This window comes from Centrocercus urophasianus, unplaced genomic scaffold, assembly GCF_019232065.1.
Source record: "Centrocercus urophasianus isolate 14NV4802_14NV808 unplaced genomic scaffold, USGS_Curo_1.0 seq_10, whole genome shotgun sequence".
Taxonomy (NCBI): domain Eukaryota; kingdom Metazoa; phylum Chordata; class Aves; order Galliformes; family Phasianidae; genus Centrocercus; species Centrocercus urophasianus.
This window is the reverse complement of record NW_024884142.1, coordinates 60,137,813-60,152,221: the sequence shown is the minus strand read 5'-3', so window position 1 is coordinate 60,152,221 and position 14,409 is coordinate 60,137,813. Positions and strand designations below refer to the sequence as shown.

General features: G+C 34.6%; 1 protein-coding gene across 1 annotated transcript in view; it reads right to left on the bottom strand.

Moving 5' to 3' along the window:
* Positions 1-14,409, bottom strand: part of QKI (QKI, KH domain containing RNA binding) — a 136,923-nt gene that overhangs the window by 98,964 nt on the left and 23,550 nt on the right. The window contains exon 2 of the mRNA XM_042820699.1: positions 5,148-5,290. Coding sequence (XP_042676633.1) covers positions 5,148-5,290 — 143 coding nt within the window. The remainder of the gene's footprint in view (positions 1-5,147; positions 5,291-14,409) is intronic.

The window sequence follows — 14,409 nt, the reverse complement described above, 5'->3', positions numbered from 1 at the left end:
AAACTGAAAAAACAAACCACTACTTTCCAGAAATGTCATACACATGCTGGACAAATCTCTAAGTCTAATCCTACAATGTTAATTTGACGAATTTCTTAATATAAGAATAATCAGAACAAACATACCCTAATAAATCTATTTAAAAGTTAATAAAAACCTGAAATAAAGGATAAAATGTAAGTAATATTAACAGATAAATTACTATGTAATCTCTTGTCAAATGTAATTGTACTCGATGCTTGAAGCATTAAATATGAGGAAGAAAACTATCACAAGGATGAGGTATAGACTTAACTCACTGGTATTGGTGAACTGACGTTGAGCCATTGTAAACTACGCAAGAGGATTACTTTTCTTTTTTCTTGTTTTGAAATCTTCAAGGTACCTTTGAAGCTAAAATAAACATATTTTGAAGATTTCAATGGCTTATATGTGAAGCAAATTATGATGTATGTAATTTTTCAAGCAGGGCGCTAGAAAATACCCTAAACAGTAGAGTGTGAAAGACGACTATCGTTTAAGTTCTCGTTCAAAAGGTGAATTGTCAGTAATGGAAACACACCCAATAAAACATTAGGTACAGGAGGAGAGAAGGCTTGTAGATTTCCATTTCGGTAACATCTAAACAAAGGCTTTTTTTTTTTTTTCCTCCAATGAATCTACTCCTCAATTACTTGCAAACAGAGTGTAAAACCTCATAAATGTGATGTTCCAACTCAAACATAGCTTATTTTTAAACTTACTACTTTTAGTAGAGCACTGTTCCAAATATCTAATTGGTCAGCAAACTATTTTAGTTCCTTCAAATATATTTGATAGTTATATCAGTAGATGACGTTTTCCCAAATCTTCCTCAACCTCTGATGGTTACTCTGTAGACCAAATTTATTTACTGAGAAGAGTTATATTCCCCTCTTTCCTTACTACTGCAAGGATAAACAAGGCTAGCTTTTTAAGCTTCCTTCTCTGATCATTAGGGAATGACGAGCTTAAATAAAACAATCAGAACAATAAATAAAGAAGATGTTATCATTTTTCTAATCCATATTAGGGATACTATTAAATTCTGATATTACCAAACTGAAAAAGGATTTAAATGTTTTGTCAGCGAGTTCCCCATAGTAAAATGAACCCCTGTGTTCATCGCTCTGTTGTTCTACTTAAACAGTTTTAACTAAAATGGCCAGAAAGTATGCGCAAGCTGTTTATCACTGCTGGCCTCTGAGCTTCAGTATCCTCAAAGGACATGCTACTTCAGATGCGATAATTACTGAGTTCTTACATTTATACTGAAGAGGCACAGAAGAGTTCCAAGAGAGAATTTCACATTAATCAGAGCTAACAGGGCATTTATTAAAAATAAAGCCATGATTATAACAGAAAAACATCTATTCAGTCCAATATTTGTAGGTAGTAATTCCATAAATTGTTTAAACTGGTATCAAAATTTAGTCTCGGCATTTAAAGGGAAATTCAAGCAAAGAAATCACTTATCTGAAGCATAAGAAATGCTGAAGACAGATTAAACCATTCACCTACAGACAACAGCATACCCTTCTCATTCTTCTGCTTCCTACGAGCTCCTTATTGTCCAGATATTACCAGACATACTCTTTAATACTGCTATGGAACGTTTTTCCATGAATTGGAAGTGCTTTTAAACCACAACACCAGAAAGTTAAATGATGATACAAAGATTTAATTATAGAGAGAACATATTTTAACCAAGGGGCAAATTACATACAAACACCAGAACCTATTCTTCATTCTAAATAATTCATTTGACACACTTCTAGAGTACATAAATGTCTCAAAAAAAACCAAACCCTAAATAGCCCAAATCTTAGTTTTAAGACATTTCCATAAATGTCAAACATCTTCCAAGGACACAATAAGGAAATAATATATACATAAAAGTATGTGCAATTATATTACTGTAGCATGCACTGAAAAAAAATGAGCCTGACTGTACACCACCCCGAAGGTAGGCTATTTATCAGATACTGTTTGCATCATGAAAAACTCAACTCCTTCAAATTCTTGTACAGAAGTACAGACTGTACACAGCCCACATTTAAAAACTATTAGCTGTTTCAGATGAAGACTAATTTTATAAATTCAAACCTTACATCAACTATGTTTTCAGAATCAAACCTAGAGTGAATGATATTCAACAAACGCTCAAAAAAATTAAGAGACTGAAGAGGATTTTATATGCACGTTAGATACGTAACTCAAGCTTACATATTACTTTCTCTGTATAAGTACTCCAAGAACAGCTAAATAATAGTAGCAAAACAAGCTATGAAAACTCATTTTTATTTTTAATACATACATACGTAGTTGTATGTTTATGTACGCATATGCATTCCACATATAAGGTGCATATGTTTGTTTTAAACAGATGACAGACCATTACTTTTATGTCTCACAATTGATTTAGGACTCTGTGCCCAAAATTATACTCCAGTGCTACTAGGTATCCACTCCAGTCAACTTGTCCATATGCTTCCAATAACTTCAAAATACTTCCCAGAATGTACGTTTATTAGAGCACCGCATTAGTTTACTGATGTTTATTTTTGCTTGTTTAAAGAAAAATTAAATCTACATCAGAAAACTATTTCTCATCACTTTCCACCTAATAACCTTTATGATTACTCAGCTTTATGTTTTTGTAAGGCAAACAAGATTGTCAATAGCAAGAGAATGACAGCAATGGAAGGAATTAACTGGATTTATCAAAGTCACCTTCATAGCCTGCATAGCATGTCTTCCCTGTATCCAATCTCAATTTAAGCAATTGCTAAATATGAATAAAAGGTTGAATGTAATGCTGTGCTATTAGCAATTAGCTAATAGCACATATAATAAATCGAAATTATCTTTACAAGAGAATTCCATGTTCTTTGAGACAAGTTGGAATTACAACACTGCAGACTTTATGAACACTGTACTAGCCTAAACACTAAGCAAGATATTTCATCCCTAACTTCTAGAAGAGGTGCAAGAGCTGTTCTTGTATGCACTGAATATTCCGGTTCTTAACTAATATCAAGGCTGGGCAGATCCTCATTCTGAGGCCAGGAACAAATGTAGACAGACAACAGGTAGGCAAGAAGAACACACAGAAAATGCAGGAATTGGCTTTCCATTTAAATATGAACTGCAGAGTACAGCACTCAGAACCTATCCAGAAAAACGTGCTCGTCTCCTACCAAGTTGACGTGATAGTCTAATACCATATAATACCTGGCATGGGTGGAGGCAAGTTGTACTAACTGATGCCAACATAACTGAAATAAGCAGCACTTGATTGAACAGAATGTACTGCTCTTTCTTCAAGCACGGGACTGAGTAAGCTCAAACTTACTGTTCTTTTCCTGGTTTAAAGAACACAAGCTCAGAAATATCAGAAAAGTACGTTTGAGGTAGCGTAAGGATTTGTTAGTGACAAGCAAAAGATCAGCGACAGAAGTTCCAGGTTTTTTTATCAAGCTTTTCACACTGTCTCTCAAGAACTAACTACCTTTTTATTGCAGGTTATACATATACAAAGCACAAGCCACTCCAACTTCTGAATTTCCAAGAGCTTAATAAAATAGCAAGGCAAACAAAGAGTAGCTAGTCAGGAAATCCTACAGCCAAAGTGTTACACACGTGTTTTATCAGTACCACAGACAACCTCTTCCCTGCTTACTTACAATATATTTGATAATTAACTGCCAGACAAGTGCTAAGCTACTGCACCCTCAATTTCTGGCAGAAAAGCTCAATCATCAACACAACTCGTTTTTATTCCTTCTACCTCACGATCCTAGTAGATCAAGCATCAATTTCCATAAAAACTGCAAATGATAGTTAAGGCAGCTATTCACAAATGATGCACTGTACAATTATAAAATTAAAGAATTTCAACAATAAGCTATGCTTTAAAAAGCTATTAACTAATGTAACTCTAAAGCACATACATGTATATAAATAAAATATGAGTTTATTTTACAGAACTAGATCTAGATCTAGAATTCCAAGTAGTTTAAAAAAAACTAATGTTTTTTGGCATGGATGCAGATAAGCGTACATATGCATATACACACAGGCAGCAAGATATTTATATGCATATACTTATATTGGAAGAATAAAGAAAGGAGAAAGAAAAGATATTCTTAACGTCAGCGCAAATTCTTTAAACAGGTATTTTAATTCGGAAGCAATAAACCACCTCTGTGAAGATTGAAAAGAGAGACACTTGTCTATTGTTTTGAATAGTGACTTGCACTTAACTTTCTAATGAAGTTTAACTTAACTATCTGAATATCCTAAACAGCATTAAAATAATAATTTTGTAGAATTTAATCTAGTAACAATGCAGAAGAAAACTGCAGAAATACCACAGTGTTACATCCACTCTTTGCTGTTCTGTGCTTTCTTCCACTTTTGTATAACGTCACTGTGCAAATGCCTCATTTAAACCCTACACTCCCCTACTTCAACTCCTGCACTAGGGGGAACTAACTATTTCCTGATAATGATTAAAGAAAATGAATAGGGTAGATTTTGACAGGACTATTTTCCAAGCTGTTTTAAGAAATTGTTCAGACCAGAGAGTTCTAAATATTTCTAGTCAAATGAAACCGTTCTCCTTCAAAATACTATACATTCAAAAGAAAAGCTGACTCAGTGGAAACTCTAACAGTTGAATGCATGCAAGAAACTTTGCCTGAGGGAAAACTCTATATGCAAAAGAACTGGTTACAGAGGTATGGGACAAATGGTGCCATCTCTAAGAGACACCTAGGAAGGTCTAGGCAGAGTAGATGACTTTTAAAGTAATACTAAGAGGAACATTGCCCAAGAAATACTTCCCCCACAAAACTTACTACACAGTTTCTCAGGACTGACAGCATTGAATGAACAAGATATTTCAGATCTTAGATACGAAAAATTATAATCCGCACAACCTCCAACCACTCACCTTTTGCTTTACTATGTATCAAGCCACCAAGCAGCACATGCACAGCTTTCCTAAGAAGTACCTTGTCAGAAGCAATTCAAAAGTGATCCAAGAGTGGCACCACAGGAAATTTACATTTAGCGACGACCACAAGGATCAAGAAATAATGTAGGGACTAAAAAGATATACTTACATCTGGATATTCTTTTACAGGCACATATAGTTTCTCTTGTAACTGTACAATAGGTCCCACAGCATCTGGTAATTCTGCACTTCTCTTCTCCGTACTACCATTTAATGTGTCGTTATACATGTCTTTCCGTACTCTGCTAATTTCTGTGGGGGGAAAAACGTATATTATGTATTAAACACAGTAACAGTTTATAATCTATCATGACAATCTCCTCTTTTTTAATTTCTCCCAAATTTCATTGTCAATTTCTTCCTTTCTAAAAGAGCATTACTTTAAGACAAAACACAAATCTACTTCTTTTTCATTGCAGCAGATATCTCAAGCACTTTCTCAACAACTCTAAATTTGCTGCCTATTCAGTCCTATTTATGAAATTCAACTATTCAAGTAAAAATTATCTGCAAGCTCCTGAAAACTCACAAAACTGTTCATGATTTTAAAAGCATACAATAGCTGTTTACATATTTATTATAGTCAGGCTTGTAGGAAGAAAAAATTGATGATGGAAAAAAAAGGGGGAAAATGGGGGTAGCAGAGAAGATAAAAGAGTGGCAGAGAGACCTATCTGACAGTGAAGATACAAAAAAAAAAAAAAAGTAGCCATTTAATAATATTGGCTAGCTCAATTACACCATGGATTGGTGCATCTGAGCAATGAAAAACCTGAGAGTTGAAGTAAGCAGTTACTGACCACATGATGTGACAACAAATTAGTAAATAGTTCTAATGACAATTGCCCAGTATGATGAATCAGTCAGCTGGGCCATTTAATATACATATGTGCATATATTTATATTCTATTTCTTCATTGCAAATAAATGCAAAACTTGTGGACATTTATCACATCACTAGGGAACGTCATCAGTAGTCTTCTAAGTACTGTTTCTGCCAATTACATCTGTATTACATATATCTACAGATGTTAGTTTACTTACAAAATGAAGTTGATTAGTTATAAATAAGGGTGTTAAAACAGATGACTTCGTTCAAATTCAGGTTAATTTCGCTGACCCATAGCTTCATTTGAGAACAGATACAGTTTTTTTAAAAAAAACCTTATTTTCTTAAAACTTAATTTCTAGTACTGTTACAATAGCATTTAAATTGCTGCTATAGGAATAAAGCAAGAAACAGTTCATAACTTAATAAACCAGAAGTAGTGTAAAAAAAAATTATCAATGAGTTTATTCCAGCACCACTGCAGAACGGCTCTCATGTATTTCCTGTGTTCCAAACTGAAAGTTAATATTTAAGCAAGTATTCTTGCCAAATCAGTAAGATTAAGACTGAAAGTACGGGTTGTAAAGTAAAAGCACACATTTAATAATTATTTTACTCACAATTATTTCATCTGCTTTCAAAACATTTAGAATTAAAACTGAAAAAAAAATTATTTTAATATGAACAGAGGAAACTACAGAAAAAAAAGTTACTTTTAACCACAGTAGCAAACAAAAAGATTATAAGAACTTGTTTCATAACCAAAGTTTTGTGCCAAATGATTTGTACTGAGATTCCACCACTTGAAAAGCTGGGGGGAAGGGAGCCTGCATAATGACAAGTAAGTTTCTGAAACACAGCAGACCTCATTTTCAAGCAAGTTATTCTGAATTATTTCTAACAAACATACTCTGCATATTCAAGAACAAGTTGTTTCTCCACTAGAAACTGACATACTCAATCACATATACCATACAGCAATTTGGTGCTTAACACCTGCTTAGTGTTGAGAATACAAATTTCATCATACAATCATAGTTCACAGAAGAAATCCACAGCTTGATCTACACTCAGTTTTGGCAACAGGGACAAAAATCATCAGGACTACAAGCAGTATTTAGATATGCTTCAGCATACAAAGAAATTCTTTTACGCATCTCTTTGAACAAATATTACTATCTTTTGGCAGACTCTATTTCCTTTTCATTCTCTTCAGATTTTCCATTAACTTCCACAACACTCAAACAGGCTATGCAGTTTGTCTAGATTTCTAAATATAAGAAGTAACACAGTCATTTTTATTTGTATTTGGCAGCCACAGAGTAGTCGCTCTGAAAAATTCATTTTAAACTGTATCATTCATATGTAATATAAACACTAACATTAGATACCCTGCTTTTCACACGCACAAAAACACACACATCAAAAAAAGGCAAACCCACGTATTTTAATATTTTCTTTGCAAATATTTGTATGTCACAGCTGTGGCACAAAAGAACCAAACATTCAGAACACACACACTACAGTGTGCCAACTTGAGAACTATCACTGAACGCCGGCTTTTGTTAAACCAAAGTCATTTATCATGCCTCAAATGTTACAAACTGCTAATACATCAATAACTGAAGATCTTGTATTCCACGACAGGACCAGACACTGTATAGCTAGGGCTTGGCTTCTGTCTTCTCTCACCATGTTCAAGCCATCATAAGCAGTAAAAAACATCAGGTCAGGGATAGTCAACTGCATTCATTCAGCTTCATCATTGGCTCCTCACGTTATTCTTTCTTCTCTTTGAGCCTTTATCTTCTTTCTTGTCTCAAACACTTTTCCCAAGATCTCAAAAGAAATATTCAGAAGTGATGGGTAAAATATCAACAATGGTTTTCCATTTTTTCTTCAATCGCTGAGCAGGTCCACAAATTCCTCTTCTGTCAAACCACTGTCTACGAGCATCTTTTCACTTCTTGTAGTATTTACAAGAATCACAGAACTGCTGCCTAAATTATAACCTCACGTTTATCCATTCTTTATCATTTTGCTGATTTCTTTCACACATTTCCTTCACATGACTGATTTTAGTTACCAGTGAACCCATTTTCCATCCTAACTTGTAAGCCCGGCCGACCCACAAGCATTCTCCAAATACTCTAGACATTTTCTTCCTTATTTTTTTTCCCCTTTTAAGACCAATGGGGCATCTGACTCCTGCTTCCTGTTTAATCACACTTTTTTGTCTCAGGAGCACTCAAAAGCCCATACACAAAGTACAAAATTTTGATCATATGATCTTACTTCACTCCATTATACTAAGATCAAGCTTTTAAGTCCCTTGGTATCTTGCAGCTGTGTCAGTCACTTTAAGCAGTTCTACTACCCTACTTTTTTTTTTTTTTCCCAGCACCTCCAATAAAAGTTTAACTGGAAGTGCACAAATCACTCCAGAACACCTCTACAGCAGCACATCAGAAAAGCTAGAAGCTTCACTCTCTTCTAATTCTAGCCTAGTATCATAGTTTCACTCTATTCTGAAATGCTTAAAAATAGGAGGAACAGTACACAAGTAGAAAAATCACATCCTCTCAGCACACATTTTTGTATTTTATCAATGCAACCACAAATCAAAGAAAGAGGAACTTTTATTTAGGTTTACTTCATGTAACTTCTCACAGACTACCAAACAGATATTTCTGTCTTTCCTTCTCAAAAGCTTTTTTGGCATGCATCTCATGAAATCTCACTTCCCAAGCTTATATGCAAGGCTTTGGCTCCTCCACAAATTCTTGCACTGTAGTATCTCACAGGAAGCAAACTGATTAGAAAATAAGGCAAGCTTTATTTTCAGTGTCAACATCTAAGTACAGTTCTAACTACTTTATCCTAACATCGTAGCAGTAATTATGTTCTATAGCACTCTAGGGATTTAAGTCAGTTATTAAGGAGAGATACTTAATTACAGCAGCAGATAGGACTAAAAGAAAAGAAAGCATACAGCAGCTTCACTATACCTTTAAAATTGAAAAGATCCAAGCCCCTGTCTCTATTGTGAACAGAAGTAGAAACTCTCATGAAGAATTCCAAAATTCACATTATTAACATTTAACAACAGTCTGTTCTTACTTTAAAAGTTGAAGTTCAGCAGAAAATGATGGATTTGTCTTGTTCACAGCAGAACACTGGAGGAATGGGCTTAGAAAAAGACAAACTGGCTTCAATATAGTTATCTTGTTCTACTTTAATATGGCATGACATAGTCACCTATCCTAGCAGTGACACATTCTTGTTCAGAAGAACATTATTCTCTCTGTGACCCTCAGAACTATGCACGTAATCTTCTCTTTCTTTCATCTACTGACAGCATTTTTCACTCCAATACCCAAGATGCAGTCCAAATCAGGACACATTCTTTATTACAACTACATTTATCTACAGATGCATACTTCTTGGATTTCTTCATGCTACGTAATCACAAACTATTCTTCCGTCTTGAGAACATGAAGGACCGTGTTCAGCTAAATGTTTGCCACCACATTAAAAGCCACCAAAAAGTTACTGCATTCCCTTTGAGGAAGGAAGTCTTGGCAACAGTGTTCAATACTGTAGCACTGTAAAGTGAAGAGGGCTAACAAACCTCTCAGCAAGAAGATGCAGAATAGAAAACCAGTGAAAAGGTTCAAATTTTTCCTCTCTCATTCCTTTCAGAATTGCAAATGGCCACAGAAGAACCATATCTACCATTCTTGATTTTTACAATGAACACCAAGTGTGTGTGGGTGGAACAAACCAATAGCCAAAATCAGTATGAGATTCAGAATGAATTAAAATATTAACTATTTCATGACTCAAGTCAGCATACTTTCTTGAGGAAGGAAAACTTGACAGAGTTGAAGATTTTTAGTCATAGTCTAGTTCCATATAGAAGGGAGAAAAAAAAGCAGACTTTAAAAAACTAAATCTTTAAGTGGTATTGGTAGGGGGGGAGGAAGGGAGGAACATTGTGTTCATAAGGCTAAAGTGTATAAGACCCTTGGGCCTTAGTGATGCATAGCCCATTCCATTTCAGGTTTGTACATCTGTACTTTCTCAAAGAAAGCAAGTTATACCTGAAATAGCAACAACATCAAACTTTTAAACACAGCATAATTTTATGTAATTAGACATAAAAATATTGCTCTAATAGCTAATTCGGTTCTTACAGACCATGACACGAAGAACACACAAAAAAAGTTTTCGATATTTTCCCAATTTTTTTTTTTTTTTTTTTTGTGTGAAATGGACAATTCTGAAAGCTATCAGAATACTTCAACAGTTCCAAAACTCATGTGATCTGCATTAATTAAGCTGAGGTGAGGCAGGCTGGGACAACAACATTCCTTCTTGTTCTTTCCTACTGAAGCATCATATTCTTAAAATGAAATGCAAATGCGGGCAAATATTTTAATGAAGTATTATTACTACACATAACTCCTGGTAGATCATCAATTCAGAAATTTAAAAGGTATTTGAACAATACATTTTTCCTATCCTTTTGCTGTCAGGTAGGTCCCCAGTAGAGCAAACAAACATTACGAAATTTCAGACTTGCAGATTACCTTTCTGAAGGATTCAAATTCAGGGATTATGATGGCAGATAAGTCCTTCCATAAAGTTCCATTAAAACTTCAATGATAAGTGCAACTAGATGCCTTTATTTTTGCCAGTTTCCAAGTGCATTTATACAACATGCTGCTTACCTCAAGCAGTATCCAATACTGTAAGCATGTGAAATAGTTTAGCTAAGAATTGAGAGAAAAAAGTAGGAAGAATGTAACCATCACAATTTGCTTTTATTGAAGTACTTCTAAAGACAGACAAACTATAACCTCACTTCAAAATGCTCTGAAGGCTAACACAGACCGTGTGCTCCAACTACAGAATGACCAACATGGTAACACTCACAAACCCTCTATTGACACAGAGCATACCACATTTAAATGCATCTTAAAATGCAAAATTTAAAAAAAAAAGGTTCAAAAATATGCAACACTGTCTCGCTTACACAGCACCTTAACTTGGAAGAAATGAAAAAGAACTTTTAAATTACGGGCATCATCACTGAAAATGTGGCATCAGTCAGAGATGCAGCAGCCATAAACACACACATACAAAAAAGGTTCACATTTCAATTCATCCTGTAATACCTTGTCACTACTCTAGTTTCTTTCTCTTTCTTCCTCTAAGCTCAACCTAGCAGTACTTTTCTGATGATTAAAATGTCACACCAATGATAAGTGGGCTGCACTTCCAACAATTTGTCAGCACTCTCAGTATCAAAATTCAGCCATTTCTTTTGCAAGAACCTGCAAAATGCCTTCTCGTGGCCAGCTGTAAGGTTTGCAACAAACTGATTTCAAAAACAACAAGGACAGCATGCTTATCCTTTCCCTTTGTGTAATCACAGGATGGCCTGGACTGAAAAGAACCTCAAAGATCATCTAGTTTCAACCCCCCTGCCATGGGCAGGGTCACCAACCACTAGACTAGACCAGGATGCCCAGAGCCACATCCAGCCCGGCCTTGAGTGCCTCCAAGTGAGCCAGCTCACTTCAACTGGAATCTAATCCATTTGAAAAGGACAGACTAGCTCTTCTCATCCCAAGTTTTCTTCCCTCTCCCCCTTGCCTTTTTAATTTTTTTAATTTTTTTTTTTTTTTTTTACATTTTTTTAATTGGTCACGTACAGCAGTAACACAATCCTTATTTTTAAACAGTGCTCCCTATCACATGGCTTTGTCTTGTTCTGCCCTATGTTGGTATGAAAATGTGACTTTTGATTAATCAAAAGCCAAAAAGGAAATAAAAATTTTTGGTTAAAAGTGCTAACGCTGGCATCAACAAGCTAGTCATCAACCACATCAAACAGACTAACCATTGCGCTGCTCTGATTTTAAGGACACTATCAAGATCATGATGTGACTTCAAAAAACTAAGTGTTCTAAGACTCTTCGAGCTAGGCAGTACATAAACATACACAAATGTCTCTGCTGAATCACAAGGAATACTGAAGATATGGATCATGTAGAAATTCAAGAAAAAATAAAGAGGCTTGAAAGAAAGAAAAAATGAACAAGATTGCCCATTCCCACAGTCTGACAACTGCCACCACTATGAGGGTTCAAAGGGCAATATCTGCTTAAAATTAAACAACTGAAACTGGCCTCAGATTAAATTCACCAATTAAAGAAATTCTGAACTTGAGAGACATGATTCTGAAGAACCCACAACTGTAAAGATGAAAGGAAAAAAAAATTAGAACATTTTACCATTTTCAGATCATACATATGATACACAGCCTGAGACAGAGATTCCTTAAAAGACAGTCTTCAAATTAAACAAGTAACATACCAAGAAAATTATTCTGTATGCAGATGATTTCTCAGACTGCTGTGACCCCATTCTTATATTAGAAACAGTGAACTTAAGATACTGAACATCTTTTTATTTCAGGCATCAGTCTGAACAGGAATCCATTAAAAGAACTGTGTGGTAATAGTAAATATGGTAATAGGCAAAGTTCTATTTTACTTCAAGTTGTACTTAATTACACAAGTGCAATCAGTGACAAAACTTCATACAAGAAATAAAATTAGTTGAAAAATTTAGCAATATCATTATTGCAAGACTAAATACTATAACCAAGATGTTGAAAGGATGAAAAAAAGTGTCTGTATTTATCTTAAGTACTGCTTAGCATGAAGTAAACAGTGCTACTTAAAGACTGTCACCAAGTTCTCATATTAACAAATACTGAACAACTTCAGTTTCCCATTGAAGTGACAAAGACAACCAGTCAACTTTGGAAAGTTGCTCATTTTTCATCAACCGTGAGAAAAAAAAACAAACAACAAAACATGCTTGAATTCACGACAAATGCATACATCTGAATAATCTTCTAGAAGACACATCTATGTAAACAAGAAGCCTGGCAACAACAGAAGTAAACCTAAATGAACTGAGTCCTAACTTCAAGGTTAAAATAATTTTAATTTAATTATCATTTTTACTAAAGCTGAGTATTTTTCCAGACTCGAACACGAGCTGAAACAAAGAGATTTACAGTATACTAATCTTGCTGCTATCCATCCTTTTGTCCCATGCATTAGCTCAGACATCTGACTCAACACAATACTAGCAGGCAGGAAATCAGCAAGGCAACAAACTCTTTCTAAGCATGCACAGCCAGCAAAACTTTAATGAAGAGAATCAACCACCACTAAAGTACAGTAAGTTGAGAAACAAAAATATTGCTATATTAGTATGCTACTGCAATGGAACTTACTGTTATTTGCCCTCTGTTTTATTTACTTTTATTTCACATAATAAATGGAACATTCAATTTAATTTGCAGTTGGTATGTTAAAACATACTTAGCTCATTTTTCCAAGCTTGATTTCCTTCAACAACAACAGAAAAAAAAAAAAAAAAAAAAAAAAAAAAAGGAAAAAAAGATTGATTACAAAGAACCCTCCATCACGAGTATTTCTTATACTACCAGCAAAAGCACACTGAGTGCCACAGGTATTAGCAGATTCAGAATCTTTCTGCCCTTCCCCCCCACCTTTTTTTTTGTTTGTTTGTTTGTTTTTAAATGATCAAAAGATACTCTTCATAGAAGTTCAAAAACTATACTACCTGATCTACTCCATGGATTCTCGTTTCAATAAACAGAACCATGCTCACTATACTGAAATATAACAGAGCTTTCACTAATAATGAGACTGCACATACCTTGCTTATCCATGTAAACAATAATAAATACTTGGTTATTCATATTATTTTTAATTTCATTATTATTCAGAATAAAATAGACCAGGATGAGTCTACTAATCATGCCTTTTCTTTCTTACAATACAGTAGTTGATCGGCATGTAACACCAGACCCACATTAGGCAGATTTGTAAGCTGAAAACTTGTCTTGGTAGGTTCAGTAGTCCCACGCAAAAAATACCTATGTCCAGTACTTTGTTCAGCACAAGTCAGAACTATCCTGAAGATATCTTCACAGAGGTACATTAATTTACAGGCACAAAGGTAGCTTATTCACTTTGTCAATGCGTAGCATATGTAGCATAGTTAAGAAGGGTGTCACAACAGCAATCAGCTAAAATGTAATAAAACAAAAATGCCCACAGTATTTCCTTAAGAATGTCATTTGCATCTTCTTCAGAAGTGAAGAAGTTAGTATTTCTCGATAAATTACTGCTGACTTTTAAGAGTTTGTTTATCCACCCTGAGAACTCTGACAATATTCTCATGTAGCTTTTATTTCAAGAAAAAAAAAAATTAAAAAATGCTACCATTTATTCAAGACAAATCATTCTTCAGAATTCAAATTAACAATTACTAATGCTGATTAGTAACAGTAATTATCATATCATTACCACATGTTTATGTCATGTCTTGAAACAGAATCACAGAATCACAGAATCACAGAATCACAGAATCACAGAATCACAGAATCACAGAATCACAGAATCACAGAATCACAGAATCACAGAATCAC